This window comes from Mesoplodon mirus (genome assembly GCF_964341445.2).
Source record: "Mesoplodon mirus genome assembly, chromosome: 6".
Classification (NCBI taxonomy): domain Eukaryota; kingdom Metazoa; phylum Chordata; class Mammalia; order Artiodactyla; family Ziphiidae; genus Mesoplodon; species Mesoplodon mirus.
This window is the reverse complement of record NC_138982.1, coordinates 115201891-115220295: the sequence shown is the minus strand read 5'-3', so window position 1 is coordinate 115220295 and position 18405 is coordinate 115201891. Positions and strand designations below refer to the sequence as shown.

Genomic DNA, 18405 nt, shown 5'->3' with positions numbered 1-18405 from the left:
TCTAGAGTAGACCATTTTAATGCTTTATACATGAAAAGTGTTCTGATGAGAACTGTAGAAATTCTGAGTGGATGAATCCCATCATTAAATTCTGAACCATACCTGGATTTGGGCAGTTCCCCATCATCTTTCCTCCATCGTACTGTGGGCACAGGGTCGCCTCGGGCCTCACATTTAAATTCCGCACTGTCATCCACAGTGACTGCCAAGTTACTAGGTCTCTTCACAAATGAAGGTCTCTCTAAAATTAGAAAAAGTCATCTCAAAAAAAAAAAAAAAAGATGAACAAACTAAAAGCCATTTTAGATGTCCCATAAGAGCAGATTTATAATCTAAAATATTATTTAGAAAATTATTTAGAAAATTATTCCACCGAGTTCCCCACTTCTCCTCCCTAATTGTCTTCCTATGTCTTGGCTACATTATCTCAGGCTGCTTTACTGATTTCTTCTGTCTTTTTTCCAGCCCCCAAAATATTGGTTTACCTTCTAGAAAAGATCATTTCTTTCTCCCTTGTATAAAGATACTAAATAATAATAAGAGAAAAGCTTTACAGTGAGCAGATCAGATAAAACTGCACTTACCTAAAACAGTTAGCTCTGCTACTTCACTCTCACGTTCCCCAACCATGTTGGTACCAACACAAACGTATTTGCCAGCATCGCTTTTGCGGGTGTAAGTAATCATGAGCTTTCCTCCTCGTATCTTAAAAAAAAGTTTCACATGACTATCATTAAAATTGCTATAGTAATTTTTACATGTCGGAGGTCTTCATAAGTGAAGTCTACTTTCTAAGTATGCAAAGAAAGACTGATTCTATCAAAAAGCTGCTGTGTAGTATTTATTCTATAGGTAAGAACTTTAAACAGAATTTATTCCAAAGGTACAATATAAAAGAGGCAAAATATTTTTACTTACCTACATTTCTCGTAAAGTAATTATATATTCTATATAACTAGAAATTTGTTTTTCCAAACCAGCCAAGTTCCTTCATATTATTTAATTAAATGAAAACCAAAAACATTGTGTGAACAATTTGGTTAGCAAGTGGAAAAAAGAAAAAGGAAATTCTTTTATTTTAAATTGAAGTATAATTGATTTACAATGTTGTATTAATTTCTGCTATACAGCAAAGTGATTCAGTTTTTCATATATATATATATATATAAATATATATACATTCTTTATCTTCTTTTCATTATGGTTTATCACAGGATATTGAATGTAGTTCCCTTTGCTATACAGTAGGACCTTGTTGTTTAGGAAATTCTTAATACCATATGACTATAATTAACATGTAAATACATATTAGCTATACATAATTTCAAGGAAGCATATTCTAGTATTACAAGATGTGGAAATAAAAATGTCTCTAATTACTTAATTTGCCAGAGTTGCTTTAAGCAAATATATCTTAATTTCCAAAACATTACAGAACCTGACCTGTCCTAAAAAACGTAAGTGTCTCTGCCGTCCAAACAGTTTCTTGGGGACTTAGGAGGCAGAGACTGAACAGATACCAATAAATCATCTGGAAAGTCATTCGGGTACACCCTTGAACACTTAATTATTTGAAGAAGGATTAATTACAAATGTAAGCAGACTTCCAGTACAATATGTAGGCCAAAGCTAACCATGAATTAAGATTGGGATGCGGAAATTGAACTATCTTTACTTAATTTAATATGCTTTTGGTGGGGAGTAGAGTTCAATTACCCCTGAATAACTATAATGCTCTGAACCTTAGAAAGGTTTTGTCAGGGATAACTTCCAGAATGTTTATTCATGGAGGTTTTGACCTCACAGTTATTTTGTACAGTATACAGATTAAACAAAGGAGGAAAGAAAAAATACAGAAAGTAAGGAAGGAGGGAAGGAAGGAAAGAAGGAACCATTCAAATAGAATTGTTTTTTTCATCCCATACTGGGAGTTTGTTGAAACTACTACTTTATAAAAGTGGGGTCACACTGTTTTGGAATGCCTAAATTTCTTTATTTCAATCCAGACATCCAAACTAGATATTGCGACCAAGTCTTTATGTGTTAGGACAAACCAAATATTAACAAAGCAATTTTAATTTTTGTGCCTTTAGAACTTGACATTTTTTCAGTCCTTTTATTTTAAAAATGACCATGATTCTCTAGGTGTCATTATAAAAATCATCCAGGAACTTTTCTCTGCATTGCTCATGATTCTATCCCTCATGCTTAGAAAAATGTCTGCATATAGTAGTCACTCGAAAGATTTTTAATGAATGCAAACTGCTTTTGTAGGCAAAATTAGTCTATTATCCACTGAAGCATTTTCATAAAGGTTTATAGCAGCTACATGATATATTAATGATAGATTTATTGTTTTCATATATACTTACCTGTTTTCAAACAGAATACATTAAAAGAACAAATAAATGTCACATGAAAAGAAAATAACCTTCCAAAAGTTTACTGTCAATACTTTATGAGCGTTTTTCTTTTGTACCTCCCTCTCTCTGAATATAGATATAGATAAATAGATATAGAAATATAGATATAAAATATGCATTACACATACACACTTTTACTAAAGTAAAATCATGTGATTCATGCTTTTCTTTTTTAAGTTGCATTTTCAACTCAATAATATCCTACAAAGCACAAAGGAGTCTACCACAGTAAAGAATTTTCACACACCCCATATGTCAATAGTGCTGAGGTTGAGAAACTTTGTTCTAAAGACCTGGCTCTGGCCTAAGGATAAATGCTGGATTAAAATAACAAAAGGAAGGAGGGATTAAAATCATGTAATACCATTAATGTTTACTCTATTTGGAAAAATCATTACTGAGAGTCCCTAGGTTAGTATAAATAAGCCTACACAACTTCCATCCCATTAACAATTTCACTATAAAACTCTACATTCTACTCTACACTCACTGGCAATAATGGTTCAAATCCCCAAAGTGAACATTACAACTTAAATGGAAAATCAAACAAGCCTCACCAAACCTGGGAGAAACTTACTTCCAAGGAGATGATAGAGACAGCAATTGACAAAAGTGAAGGAAGAAACAACAAAATACTGAAAACAGAGAAACACACAAAATAACGGATGCAAATGGTAGTCTTCAGTTTCTACAAGTTCAAATTGATTTTGGCATTATGTCAATGGCTGAATTGAAACAGAGCAAACCAAAAGCCATAATTCTATTCTCTATGGTCACAAATGTGGAATGCATGGTGGCCTGTTCTTTTCAATAAACAGAAGAATAGAAAAAAAGGTAGTGCTATAACCCTGATCAAATATACTGTACCAGCTTTAAAGCAGTACCTACTATTAACAATCACCATTTTATGCTGTCATATAAAAATATTGATTGTAAAGGGTGACTATACACATTCTAAATCTTAGTGCTCCTTTGTAAACCAAAAATTGACATTTCCTCTCTCTACAGAGAAAGGAAGAATATGTCTAACACATACAAAACACCCTAAATGTGAAAATATCACTGTTTAAAACAAGCTAAGAAATATTTCCTGGCAGCTCTCTTCCTGCAGCTGGATCTGACAGCCAAATTGTAAACCTATCAAAAATGAGTTTGTATAATGAACAGACACAATGTTAAACACTGCACTGCAGCAGCTCTACTTCAATTAACCTAACCGGGTAGTGGAGAAGCAGAATGAGTTAAGTTTTCCGACAATATGGCATCTAGCCTATGTCAAAAATCGAAGCAGAGGTCCCACTTCCTCATTACCATCTACCTTATCGGCCTGCAGTAGTAACCACATTAGAAGCCTACATTTCCATAAGCTCTAGACAGCACTTAAAGGGGGACCACGGCTAACTACAAACTAGATGAAAACAAAACAAAAAAGGTCCCAGTGGTGTTGCTACTTCTGGGGAAGGAGACAGGAGGAGAAAGGAAAAGGTGGTAAAAATGTTAAAGTTTCAAATATCTTTACACTTTATATTTTTCTTCAGAACAGTTTCAGATTAAAAAAAAAAGTTTTAGTGACATTAAGGTATGGAATACCTCAATGTACTTGATATATAGGATTCTTGTATACTAGCATTTTCCCTTTAAGAAGCTATAAATGATTATATTCCTTAGGGGTAAAAGCCTTCTCTCCTAGTACTTAAAGACTTCTCTGAAGTAGTTGAAAATCTCGTCTAGAATGCTTTCATCTCCTTTATTGCATTGTTTACTGAGTAACAAGATGATATAGAAAAATCAGGTATAAGATGTAGCTTTTCAAACAAAAGTGAAGAGAATTATTTCATATTTCTGGTAAGCATGAAAAACCAGTCAGAATTCTTACTTCCAGAATACAAGAAGGAACATTATCTTTGCACATATAGAAGCATGCTTTCTTTTAAAAAGTAAATTAAGTAAGATTTTTGTCTGGTTATTCTATGGCATATACTGCTCACCCTGCAATCAGTGCTTAAAATCAGAAATAAAGATGAACTTAAAATGAACTCCTTGGTATGTCATCATTTTCTACCCTAAAGCAAGTCAGGTGATTTGCAGTATCTGTTACACAGGAATTGTTTTTCAGGCATCACCCCAACAATGTTATCCATACACCTCTAGGTTAATATACTAAACCAACTGGGGCTAATTAACTGGTTTGGCTACACAAAATCTTTTCTGCTTTTAATTACATTAACCTAATGTGACTTGAATTCAGCAGACCAAAAATGAAACCACTAATTATATTAAAGGCTTCAAAGATGATTTCAAATTTCTAACCACCAAACTGTCATATAATTTATCTCATTTCCTTTAGTAGATTTTGCAGTCAAAATCTGTTTCTTACTATAAATACTATTTTTAAAATAGATCCTAACAATGGATTAAAAGAACACTGATTTAGAATGCTAAAAGAGATATATGTTTAAACAATATACATAAAATGCAAATAGGTGTCATTATACCAATGAGAAATTGTGCAGTACTTAATTTTTACAATTTTCTAAAAGATTAAAGACTCAGAAATATTCATTTACAGTAGTAAAGACTTAATAAGCAGGGTTAATTGGAGGAATAAAAATTTTAAAGCACCCAGGTTTAGAAATTATTTTTTCTGAAACACTTGATTCTTTACCACTGTTTTCATACTGTTTTGCAAAGTAAATGAGATGAGAGGTTTTGAATTATAGTCTAGTGTATCATCCTTAAACAATTCACTAAGTCTCTTTGGGCAGAATATCTCTTCATAGCAATGCTGCCAATTCTGCCTGGATCTTTGACCTGTAGAACTGATATCAAACGGTTGTGAGCTAGAAGGGAAGTACTTTGCATGGGTTTAAGACTTCTTAATGACCATGAGATGCAGGTACCCCAGATGGCCAGTCACAGCCCCCAAACATTCTCTTTGGTGAACTAAACTGCAAGGATGGTTCCTAAGGACTCCTTTCAACAGAGACATGTAAAGAAGAGTCACGGTAACAGCTTTTATTTCTTTAACATTTAGTACTAAATCAACAACAACAACAAAAATAACCTCCCCCCTCAAAAAAAAAAGATATATTGTTTGATCAGGGAGCAGAGAATGGGAGGAAATGGAAAAATACCCATTACTTTCCAATCTGGTTGCAAGAGTGGTATCAACCTTTCATGTAAACAATTCTGACTGAAGCATCCATACCTTCTAATATATACCATAGTACCTACCTTTCAAAATCAATAATGCTTTGTTGCATTCTAAATTAAGGAAAAACACTGGTGGTAGTGTAATTATATTGTACAAATGATAGGCAAAGGGTTGGATAAAATACATGTCTCACGGCAGTCTAAAATATTATAACCAAGTAAAAGATAATTCATATAATTCAGATCTTATACAATATCAAAGAATACAGTATTTCTTATTTGGCAATATTTCTTACTCACACTCCCAGGTAAGCAGTTCCTTAAGAACCGTTAGTAAAAAAGCCATGTCTAGAATGAAATAGTTTCATGTTTTTCTAATTATGGTTGAATATCATGTGTAGGTACTTTATATTTTTGAATATACACCTTCATAATTTTGCTGTTTCACTCTTTGGAACCTAAATTTTAATGGAGTTAGTAAGCAGATAAAAATGTAAGTTTTTGAAAAATTTCCACTATCAATAACCATTGATATAGGACTTCCCTGGTGGCACAGTGATTAAGAATTCACCTGCCAATGCCGGGGACACGTGTTAGATCCCTGGTCTGGAAAGATCCCACATGCCCTGGAGCAAATAAGCCTGTGCGCCACAACTAGTGAGCCTGTGCTCTAGAGCCCGTGAGCCGCAACTACTGAGCCCATGTGCCGCAACTACTGAGGCCCGTGCACCTGGAGCCCATGCTCTGCAACAAGAGAAGCCACCGCAATGGGAAGCATGCGCACCACAATGAAGAGTAGCCCCTGCTCGTCGCAACTAGAGAAAGCCCGTGCACAGCAACGAAGACCCAATGCAGCCAAAAAATAAATTAAAAAAAAAGTTTTTTAAACCATTGATATAAAACAATTTATATCTACTACTCTTGTCACCATCAACACTTTTCTTAAGTATAAGAAGAAGTTTCGGGGCTTCCCTGGTGGCGCAGTGGTTGAGAGTCCGCCTGCCGATGCAGGGGACACGGGTTCGTGCCCCAGTCTGGGAGGATCCCACGTGCCGTGGAGCGGTTAGGCCCATGAGCCATAGCCGCTGAGCCTGTGTGTCCAGAGCCTGTGCTCCGCAACGGGAGAGGCCACAACAGTGAGAGGCCCACATACAGCAAAAAAAAAAAAAAAAAAAAAAAAAAAAGAAGAAATTTCAAGAACTTAACCTTTATTTATTCTATTTATTTGTACTAATCTTGTCACACAAAATGTTTTGAAAACTGATATCATGTATCCATAACAACAGGATTTCATATTAAAGTCTCAAACATAAGTTTTATTTTAGATAGATAAATAAACAATATACCATGGTTAGCCAAATCACAGTTCTCCTTCCTGGCTAACAAAGTTTATTTCCTTTCTACTTTTCATAAAGGCTGCTGCCTCTCAATATATTTTCCAAAAAAAATTCAACTCTTTCTATTCCTATTTTATTCTGGTTCACAGAGACCTCACAAAAAAGGAGAGAAAGAAAGAGAGACAGAAAAAAGAAGGAGAAGGAGGAAGAGGAAGAGGGGGAGAAGGAAAAAGAAATGCATTGTCTTAAATATTTCCCACTCAAGTTTCTTGATGAGATGTGATCCGGTTTCAAACTAGTCATCCAAAAGCTGTTAGGCAAAGCTGGCATGTACTCAGGACCAGTTCAATATGGACTCGTGATACAAAGTGAGAGTGACTGTGTCTCTTGGATGGGTTAAACTAAGAAAAAATAGACTATATGCTAATATTTACAATACTTTTTCACTATAGATTATTAAAAAAGTAGTTAGATTTCATTCACACTGTAAAAATTTTTCACCTGAATGATACTAATCCATTTACTTGTCCATTCTTATGCAAAGCTTCCTTCCTCTTTATAGCCTACTTATGGTATGAACAATGTTCATGAGATTTTCATGAAAAAATCCTGTACAACAGAAGGATGCCTGGATAAGTACATATACATTGTAAAGAAATTATGAAAATGGCAAATTGAAAACACATGACCATTCCACATTTTACTTACATTAAAAGGAACAGCATTACAAGGAAAAAGAACACAACTTATTGTAGGTCTTTCAACTGTTCTGTTAGGAGTGGAATTGAGAGGAAAAACAGGCAATTAGGATCTGTCCATTGGCATCCCATATCTGCTCGGGCTACATGCATACAAGAGAACATGATCCAATTTCATTTGTTTGCTGGTACACTTTACAGTATCATTTAAAAACCAACATGATTTCTGCCAGGAGTTTAAACACACTTGATCATCAGAGAGAAGCAACAAGAGACTCATGCAGAAAAAGCAATTATCCCAGTGGGGACACGTGGCTCTCTACACAGCTTGGTGCTGTCAGCTGAGAACACAGGCCTGGGAGAATCGCTGCCTAAGACTATGGCAGCTGCATCTCTCTGTGATTTTCATTTCTCTGACTAAACTTCTCATTTATTCCTCATAGCAATTTGGTAGTTGGCTCTTTGCTGCCACAGAAGCACACCTAGGATAATTCCATATAGACTATATCAGGAAGAGCTGTATTGCTAATTGCAGGCAAGCGGGAGCCACCCTGCAGAGAGGCATAGTTAGTTAAAGGGAGAGGATGATTTTCTTTGTGAAGGTATAAATTATTACCTTTCTATCTACCTAGTTTATATCACTGGAGGATCTTGCCATGAAGCCTAATTTTAACAAGGAATAATAGAAAAAAAGAAACCCAGTCTCCTTAAAAGACACCTATTTTGCTTGCCTAAGCGTGGCTCAAAGTCAATATGAATACTTGGGTTTGGCATTTTCTCTTGAGCACCCATTTTCTTGAACCAGTCAACCGGGAAAGCCATCTCTAATTTATCGTATTCTAAACCAGGGGCAGACAACTGCCGAATGCTGGTGAAATGGAGAGCAGATGAAACAGTGAGGGCTTTTAGCTGATTCCCCAGGTATCTGGTTCCCAAGTCATTAAGATCAGAACCCAAAAGTGAATCCTATAAAAAGGAGGCAATCTAAAGAGTGGTTTGGGAAGAAAATAGCCTTTGGTAGCTATCCCCCCAAAATAAGTAAGTCGATTGATCTTTACCTCTGAAAATGCTATGTATTTCATGGTAGTATTCTGCATACATATGAGAAATTAATTTAGTTCCTAGCCATTAAAGTTAATGTATTGGTTCCTTCACAGGTCTCATGAAACAATGTCCTGCTGTTTTAAAGGTAAAAACAAAGTCTTATGGGCAATTTTCACTTTCCTACAAAACCAGGATTGCTTTTTATCACCTCTTCCAACCATCTGGCTATAATTCTGAATTTACATACAGTCACTGTTAGGACAGCCTGAAATAAAAATCTATGAAGGAATTATGACTATCCTCTAGAAATAAAGATGACAAATGCTCATCATATTTGAGGGGAGAAAAGCTCATTTTCAAACACTTGGCTCTTTTGAGTTACAAGTGGACCAGCTGAAAATACTTTTCAAATAGTAAATCTTTTTTCTTCACCATGGGTTCTTATGCTTAGTTCTTTTCTCCAATTTTGGTCCAGTGTGAGAAGTTCCCTCACCACCAAATGCCTTGGTCAGATAATGCCTTTTCCAGAGACACTATTTTGTTACTCTTGAAATTTAAATTCACTTATATTATGCAGAAGACATATAACCAGGGCAGACAAAGTCAAACCAAGGTTGAGTATATAAGGGATTCTTGGATTTAGAAATGCAGGATGACTTTATGGAAATGAAGTACAGAAATTAACTAAGGAGAATTGCTTTATGGAAACATATTTGTAACTTGCAAAAATAAAAAAGCAATAAAAGCATTTAATACTGTTAAGATTCTATACAAGTATGAAGATCCCTAAAGTAGCTACAAATGGAAATAAACACTCATTCCCATTCTGTGGTATTTTAATCTAAAAGAGTCAAAGGAGAACAAGAAGAGACTTGCAAGTGACAGGCTTAATTGACTAATCAGAGTCAAGCATCATCAGACAGGGTCGGTCAGAGATTCAATACCCATATGGCGAGTTGCTTCACTCTTTTATTGATCACAATACTCTGCCGGAACCTAGCTCTCTTATTGGGCAAATGTGTGCCTCATTTCATAAGGGACAGATGATAAGATAAAAGACGATAACCCCCTCTCCTCCACCACTGCACATGGTAAAACAAATGAAAATATATCTACATACTACCTAAGAGAAAACAAGCAGGCTAATTTACACATGTAAGGAAGAGAATAAAATCTTGGGAAGAAAGGTCTGAGCTAGGGCTTAAGTGAACTCTTTTCGGTGGGTTACGTTAACCTTCAGAATTATCCACATGTACTTCTATTTCCTGAGAACTAATGGTTAACTTGTGGACAAATAAGAAATCAAAATAAATGCATCCTGCCCCTTATAGTTCTATAGTCATCTGTGAAAACAAAAGAGAAAACGTCTATCTGAAGAGTATTTCAGACACCATTTGGAATGATACTTGTTTGTGACAATGCTTCTCAGCCACAAATGGTTCGGTTCCTCAGTCAAGACAAAAATAAACTGAACAGAAAATGTAGTGCAAAAAGTATTAATGCAGTTAAGGATCTCAGTGTTTTGGATTGCTCCTAACCCTAAGGCTATGAGTTGTAATGTTTGAACTTTGATTTGAAATTCAGAATTCTGTGAATCCTAGCTTGCTTCCACACAAACCTAAATAGGAGGTTTTAGGATATCAGTCAGTGGGAAAATGAAGGTGCAAGATAAAGTCAATATGAAACAAAAACAAAAACAAACAAACAAAAAACTTTATCTTACACTTCTTGCTTCTTTTCTATATAAAATATAAGTTCTACAATGGCAAGGAGTTTGTTGTATCTCTAGAATCTTGCTCAACACCCACATAGAAAGCACACTATCAGATTTTTCAAGATCTGAGATGTAGGATACATGTAATTCTTTGATTTCAGTCATCATCTCTTCATAAAAAGGCTTGATATTTTAGAATTTATGTTAGAAGTACACTCTTTTCTATTGTCTTGTGGAAAACTAATTCAAATTCTGATGACTTCATACAAAAGTAGTAAATATATTTAAATGTTCTAATGTGTCAATAGGAGTTTTAAATGACTTAACAACTGGAAAAACCTGAAAAAAATTACGGCCTAAGTGTAAAATGCTTTTGGCAGTTTTGTCCACAAACACATGAAAAATACATCAGTGAACCTGTGGTACATTTCGTAAATGTACTACTGTATTTAAACAACAATCTGGAATATCATTACTGTTGTGATTAATGAGAACTATGATGCGGCAACATGTGCTGTGTATATGACATTGCTTCATGCATCATCTTTCATTTTTACGACAGTCTCACAGGTGAGGTATATTTTTCTATTTGGGGATGAGAAAACTAATGCTCAGAGAATATCAGAAACTTGCTCCAGATCATTTAGTAAGGGATTGGAGTTCATTCTACATAAATCCAAAGTAAAGCTTACATAGTGCACTTTCTTTTGGACAGAAAACAAGAGCTCATGTTTTCTGTGCTTCTCATGCCACAAACTACAAATTAGCAATGTCTTGTTTAGATTGCGAGAACCAACGGCTTGACGAAGAAATAGGTGCTATTGGTGGACCTCCCTGAGTCCATTAGATTGATGGTCTTCCATCTATTACACTCCATGTTTAAGCCTGAGTGATTGGGATAGCCAATCTAATTGCCATTAATCCATCTAGCTGCCAGTGGAAAAGATATACATGTTTACATTTCACATATGCATGTGCTCTTTGCAGGCGAAATCTAGTTAGGTAAATATCTTACGTTAGTTCCTATACAGAGGAATAGCTCTTCTTTCCCCATATAAATATGTACTTATTACTATGGTATATTTAAAATTTGAACAGAATATTTGTAAGGTTCCCTAATAGAGATGAGAAAATCTGACATGATCTTTTATAAGCATAATGTATGTAGCAATATGGTGATGTGATGTATCTAGGAGAGAGAAAGAGTGACACCATGAATGTTAAAAGGCAAAGAAATAAGAAATAATCGATTCCTTAGTAAATTACACTTTATTCACTCAAGGAGACAGAGTTCCATTATTTTCAACCAGTATTATACAGATTGAGTTCACCTGCTTTTGAAATTTTCCCATACAAGATGATGCTCTTAAAGGTGACTTAGACATGAGCCGTTTCCTAGTGTGATCAGCCTTTAAAGCTTCGTGATCACCTAGATTTGTAAGATTTAAGAAGAGAAAACCTGTGCCATCTGTTAGTAATTTTGTTAATGCACACCGGATTATTTTACAAGTGTATGATTTATCATATTATTAAATTCTTGGGGCTTAAGGAGATAAAAATTGAAATGGTCAGATGTTACCAACAGAGTATTAGTACTTTTAAAACAACTCACCTTTAGACAAAAGAAATGCAGAATCAGCATTAGATTAGAGAAGACATCAGCCTCAGCATAAGATTTGGGATTATTTTTGGAGAAAGCTTCTTTAAAAGTGACAATATGAACAAGATGGAGAAATAGATAAAACCAATTTTAGCCAATTATAAACTATGAAAAGGAAATCCCAACCCTTTTGCTCAGATTAAATATAATTTTAAATTTAAAGGCTTAAAATAATTTCTTTGATTTCTGCATTTTGAACTATGTTTTAAGGAAAGAATGCTGTACAATCAAATGCACTTTTGAATCTACTACTTTGCTTTTAAAGATTACAATTCATTCTTCCTGTGGTAAACAGAAAAATAAAATTATGTCTGGGCCATCATGAGCAAACACCAAACTCACAAGCATTTAGAAAAGTCAAATTTTAAAAACAGAATTTACGAAAAAGTACTCTGATATCATATAAATATTTTCCAAATTATAGGCAAGATGTATAAGCAAGGTTTTAAGATAAATTTTAAAACTATATCTTTAGAGAAACATTTCATCCGTGATTAATAGAACATTGAAAATAAAATAAACTGGTTGGAACACCATCCTTGAAACCACAGAAGACTGTACCTTTAATTTGGCAAACTACTTTAACCTATAATTAAACAAAGTGCTCCCAGACAGTAGTAAAATTCCACTAGTCCTTGGCTATTTGGAAAAATGTAATGGCCTGATCAAATATATCAAAGTGTTTGGAAAGTGAAGAAACCCAGTTGCTTGAGTGAGCATGCATTATAAGGAAAAAACAAACGGGACAACATTTGTAAGTCAGCTATCTAAGTTAATCAGAAATTCCTATTATGAGCTCTGTCTCTGGCCATGTGTGTTCATTCTGTAGAGTTATAATACTTCTGGTAGTATCCTGTATTGATAATTACTTTGAATTATGAGCTATAACTCTTTTTTAGTTGTTTACTCTTATTTCTGAGACACTTTCTGCTTTCTGGAAGATCTCCTCTGACTGAAGGATCATGGATGCTGAGCAGCAGTATACATCCACAGCAGGTTTTGGCCCAGTCAATTTCAGGAGTTGGCAGAATTCCATAAAGAAGGTGGCTTAGGCAGATCTGCCAGGCACTCCTGAAACTAACATTTGGGTGGGACTAGATTTTGGAAAAATATTCAAAACTGTTTTGGAGGAAACGTATTTGGAAAAAAAATTCAGAAGGCCAGAATCATCTTGATTTAAAAGAGTACTGACAGTCAACATTAACACAAAGCTGGATAAAAAAATCTGCATTGTACAATACCAAAACTGTTCAAGAGTATTCTGATTTTTCACATATGTTAGGACTTTTACTTATATGGAAGTTCATTACACTTCTTAGAGGAAAATTAAAAGTTGAATTATAGTATATTGTTTCCTGAAGTCACCAAAGATTATTTGTTAAACTAGACAATATTTTATCTGGCACTCTTTAGCCTCTGCTACTTTATCTCTGCATCCAAACATACTTGCACCCTCTCTGCGGTGCTTGAGTCATTTTATATGGACTTACAAGGATTTTATTAGGAATTACAGCTAGGTGTCTCAAGGGACCCAGACAAAAATGGGCACACAGACTATAAATTACAGAGGCCCCTAAAAGTATATGGCATCCAGAAGGAGACTCATATATTTGTACACTTAAAAAAAACTGATTGAAACAGGATATACCATTTTTATCAGCGTTGTTTTGTGTTTGTTGTTTGCTTTGTTTTGTCCACTAAATAATACAAAAGGGTTCTTTTTCATTCTGAATTAAAAATCTCTGATCTCTTACCTCTCCAAGTTATTAATATCAATGTAGGATGAACATTAACTGAAAATCAAGACAGCACTACTTAAAATAACACCTTACAATAAGGCAGTTATTGTGAGTCTTCAAAACACTCTCACTGCTCTGGTTTGAGGCTCATTATGAGCCTAATAAATAGGGAAGACATTATTAGCTTAGTATTTTCAACAATTAAAGGATGTGACCAAGGTCTAGTTATTAATGCAGTTTCAAAAAAGGAGCTTCAAACTTTCCCAAGATGGCCATAAGTTAACCTTAACTTAGTATTTAAATTGCCGTAATTTATTTCTATTTATTGGATGAAATCCTGAGGCAATCTCAGATAATCAATCACTTAAGATGAATTTAGATATGTTCTTAAAAACATAACTGATAAAGCAAAAATGCATACAGAATTATTAATCAACGTGACACAAGGCCATGTTTGTACCCAGTGGATAAATAATTGAAAATAATAAGGGAAAATATAGAAAATAATACTTTCTTTTTTCTTTCTTTTTAATTTATTTATTCATTTATTTATTCTTGGCTGCATTGGGTCTTCGTTGCTGAGCGCAGACATTTCTCTAGTTGTGGCGAGCAGGGGCTACTCTTCATTGCAGTGCCTGGGCTTCTCATTGCAGTGGCTTCTCTTATTGCAGAGCACGAGCTCTAGGCACGTGCGCTCAGTAGTTGCAGCACGCGGGCTCTGGAGCACAGGCTCAGTAGTTGTGGAGCACAGGCTTAGTTGCTCCGTGGCATGTGGGATCTTCCCGGACCAGGGCTCAAACCCGTGTCCCCTGCACTGGCAGGAGGATTCTTAACCACTGTGCCACCAGGGAAGCCCAAAATAATACTTTCTATAACTGGTACTAAGATAAGAAATACTGAATTTAGGACCAAAACAAGTAGCAAAATTGTATGAAATGAGTCCAGTAAAACACTTTACCTGTGGATTTTCTGTTAGGAAACATCTTAAATTTAAGTGTTGTTTGAGAAGGGGTGATCAGGTCTAGTTCATCATGGGAAAATCAGAACAGGCATTGAGAGGTCTGGCTCTTATTCCTGACTCACGATACAGATCCATTAAGTGACTCAGGGCAAGTCTACTCCCCTGGCTTCGCTGTCTTTCTTAAAAATGAAGGGACTTGCCCATTTACCATCTCTCCTCAGCCCCATCTCTAAGATTCTGTAAGTATCTGTAAGTCACATTTACAGAAATATATTTACTCACATAATTAACCTGTATAATATCTCTTCCTTCTCTTGCTGATAAGGCAGTGAAAAAAACGTGCTTTAGAAACAACTAAATGGTATGGATGATACCTCCTTTCCAATTTATAAGGGAATAAGAAAGTAAATATATAAGTGCATATGAAGATAGAATCAAGTATGTTCATATTAGCAACTTTTCAGTTCTGAGTATACTAGAAGACATTATTATGATTTATATTTCATTCATTTAATATTTGCTCAAGAAATATGTATTGAGCTCCAACCACAAGACAGAGGGAATACGGCTGGCCTTTATGTGTCATGTATATTCAATGAGTAATACATAAGTAATGATTTGCAATAGATTAAAAGAGAAATATTTAGCAAAAGGAAAAGGAACAGATAGTAGGAAATCAAATCTAGTGTGGAAGTGCAGAGTAGAGTTTTGCAGAAGGTTCCTCTGAAGAACTTGCCTTTAAGTTGGAACTTGAAAATGAGTGAGTTAGACAAAGACGGTGTAGGCGTCCAAACATTCCAGGCAGAGGGAATTGGATATGCAAAGACTTTCATAATTCAGTACTGCAAACTCTTAGTATCCAAGCTTTTAAATGCACGTCTAACACACAAATAATGAAAATCTAGAGACCAATAATCAAATAAATACTCACTGGAATTATATTTTTAACTATATTGTCATCTAAACTAATTTGTGTGCTAGAACTGAGAAGGCCTTAGTTTATTAAAATCCTTTCAAAAGAGTACTTGGGCTTCACAGGTAGACCTGAGATGCTTGGCTTTCTTTTTTCTAGTTTCAGCGTCTAAACACGATGAGTGTATGTTTAATTATTTAAATAGAATTACAAGTTTCTGGAAAGGTTCAGGATGTTCCTTAGGAAGATAAACCAGCCTTTCTCAACCAGTGAATCTATCTGAGTCACAGCATTTCTCAATTCCCCTGAGAATTGTACATAACTAGAACCGTTCTAGATGCATGGGAGAAAAGTCAATTTATTACACAGAGTGGATGCCTTAGGGCATTAGGGCTTAATTCTCTTGTGGAACCTCCAGTTGATTATTGCATTTCACAGTAGGGGTGAACATAGGATTTTAAATTATTTCTTAATATCAATATTAGTCTGAAGACTTTACTTACTCATAATATTCACCTGCACTAAAATACTCATTGTGATTCTGTAGAAATTGATTTTCTCACAGTTGTAAATCAGTATAAATAGAAATTTAGATGAGACAAATGCTGGGTCTGTTTTCATATACATATATGGTCTTCTTGTTAATTCAGAAAAGTTGAAATTGCTGTGGCATAAACAGTTCCGGATTTTCCTTTTCATCAAGTTATTGATTACTAAATTTATCCAGAGTTCAGGCAGGTACAACAATAATCACCAGAATACTGATTACTAATATGTACAGAGTGTGTCACAATTTAAAATGACATATAACATGTATTTCCTCACTGGATTCCCACAAGGACACTGTAAACCAATATAGGTATTATTAGACAATTAATTTCACAGATGGAAATGATGAAATTTATAGAGATCAAACGTCCATAAAATCATGTATATAGGTTTTAAAGCATTGTCTTATAATATATGAAACTGTTTAATTTTACTAATACTGTATTTCAATGACTAAATTTGAAAATTAAGTAGGATAGGATATAAATTTACTTTTTAACTCATTTCTTCAGTCTCATGATTCATATTATAGATTCATATTTACTTATATTTAAATCACGAATAAAATTTTTATTCTTTAAATGAGATTTTTTATTCTTTAAAACATCATGAATAAAATTTTTATTCTTTAAAAAAGATGATATATAATGTGCATGACTCTTTATGTAAGATGGGCAAAAAAAAATTCTGGTTCAATACACCAGTTTCCTTTGAGCTTCACACAACAGAACTACATATTTATTTTTCAGGAACACAAATTTAACTTCTCAGGGAAAAGGGGCTCTATGACATCAGCTGCATTAGGCATGTTGATTTCCTGTAGGGGAGCAGAGGGGAAAAGGAAGCAACGGACATTGAACAATGAAAGAAGTTGGAAGACCAGAGGAAAGCACTAATCGAAGGAAGGGAGGAGAAGCAGATGGCTTAGGAAGGAGACATGTGGGAATTGGGGGGAAAGGAAGTAATTGGCAAGGAGAGGGCTGAGTGCCAAATTTATGAAGGATCTGGAGGACACTGGGGATTTAGATGGGATGTGAGTCAGCTGCTTTTTACCAAAATATCACACCAACAAGGGAAATCAAAGAAGCCTACAAAGACACACAGGAAGCAGAAAAGGACTGGAAAAAGAACTGATGACATATTGCATTCTAACAGTTGTACCCCTTAGCATGAGGAATGGGAGGTGTTAAATCATTTTTTATGTATAACTGAATTTTTCTCCTAACTTCACTAATGATTTTCAAATCTTTAACTTGCTTATGAAAGAAATGATATAGATACAACTCTTCTGTTTAAACTACATTTTATTTACCTTGTACGAATGAGATTTCTCATTCATATATAAATCAATTCATTTAAACCATCTAGGCTTAGGGTGGCCAACAGTTTCAGTTTTCCCAGAACCGAGGGTTATTTTTCTGGGACTAGGGATTTTCAGTGCTAATACCAGGACAGTTCCCTGCAAACCAGGATGGTTGGTCATCCCATCTAAGTAAAAACCTTAAGAAAAGGCTACTAAATTAACCTTTGCTCATCATGTTGAAACACACAGATGCTGTGAAATTTTTTCCACATTTTCAAAGAAGAATGAATAAAGTCTCAATACGGTTATTTGTTAAGTAGATGAAATTGACAATAAAATGGTTTCTGGACTATGGATTTGATAGAACTAACTTATAATGAAAGTATTTCTTTATAATCTAAATTACTTTTTCTATTAAGTAACAAGAAAATCTATGAGACATATAAAACATTTTGTAGCATGCTGCTTTGAAGACAGGTAGGAAAAAAATTAAAAATTCAAGACACAGCTTATCTCAAAGAATAATACAAGTCATTCAAAACTGTTTATGTCACAAAGCCACATACAAAAAAGATGGGAAAAGCATGCATTGTTCATCTCTAAATTTTAGCTTAGAAGCTAAGAATTTAGGGCTTCCCTGCAGCGCAGTGGTTAAGGATCGACCTGCCAATGCAGGGGAGACGGGTTCAAGCCCTGGTCCAGGAAGATCGTACATACCGTGGAGCAACTAAGCCCGTGCGCCACAACTACTGAGCCTATGCTCTAGAGCCCGCGCACCACAACTACTGAAGCCCGTGCACCTAGAGCCCGTGCTCCGCAACAAGAGAAGCCACCGCAATGAGAAGCCCACGCACCGCAACGAAGAGTAGCCCCAGATCACTGCAACTACAGAAAGCCTGCACACAGCAACG

At 35.0% G+C, this 18405-nt stretch overlaps 1 protein-coding gene across 1 annotated transcript in view; it reads right to left on the bottom strand.

The window, feature by feature from the left end:
* Nucleotides 1–18405, bottom strand: part of ROBO1 (roundabout guidance receptor 1) — a 402854-nt gene that overhangs the window by 120601 nt on the left and 263848 nt on the right. Inside the window, exons 4-5 of the mRNA XM_082624948.1 lie at nt 585–705; nt 103–241 (exon numbers count right to left, since the gene is read on the bottom strand). Coding sequence (XP_082481074.1) covers nt 103–241; nt 585–705 — 260 coding nt within the window. The remainder of the gene's footprint in view (nt 1–102; nt 242–584; nt 706–18405) is intronic.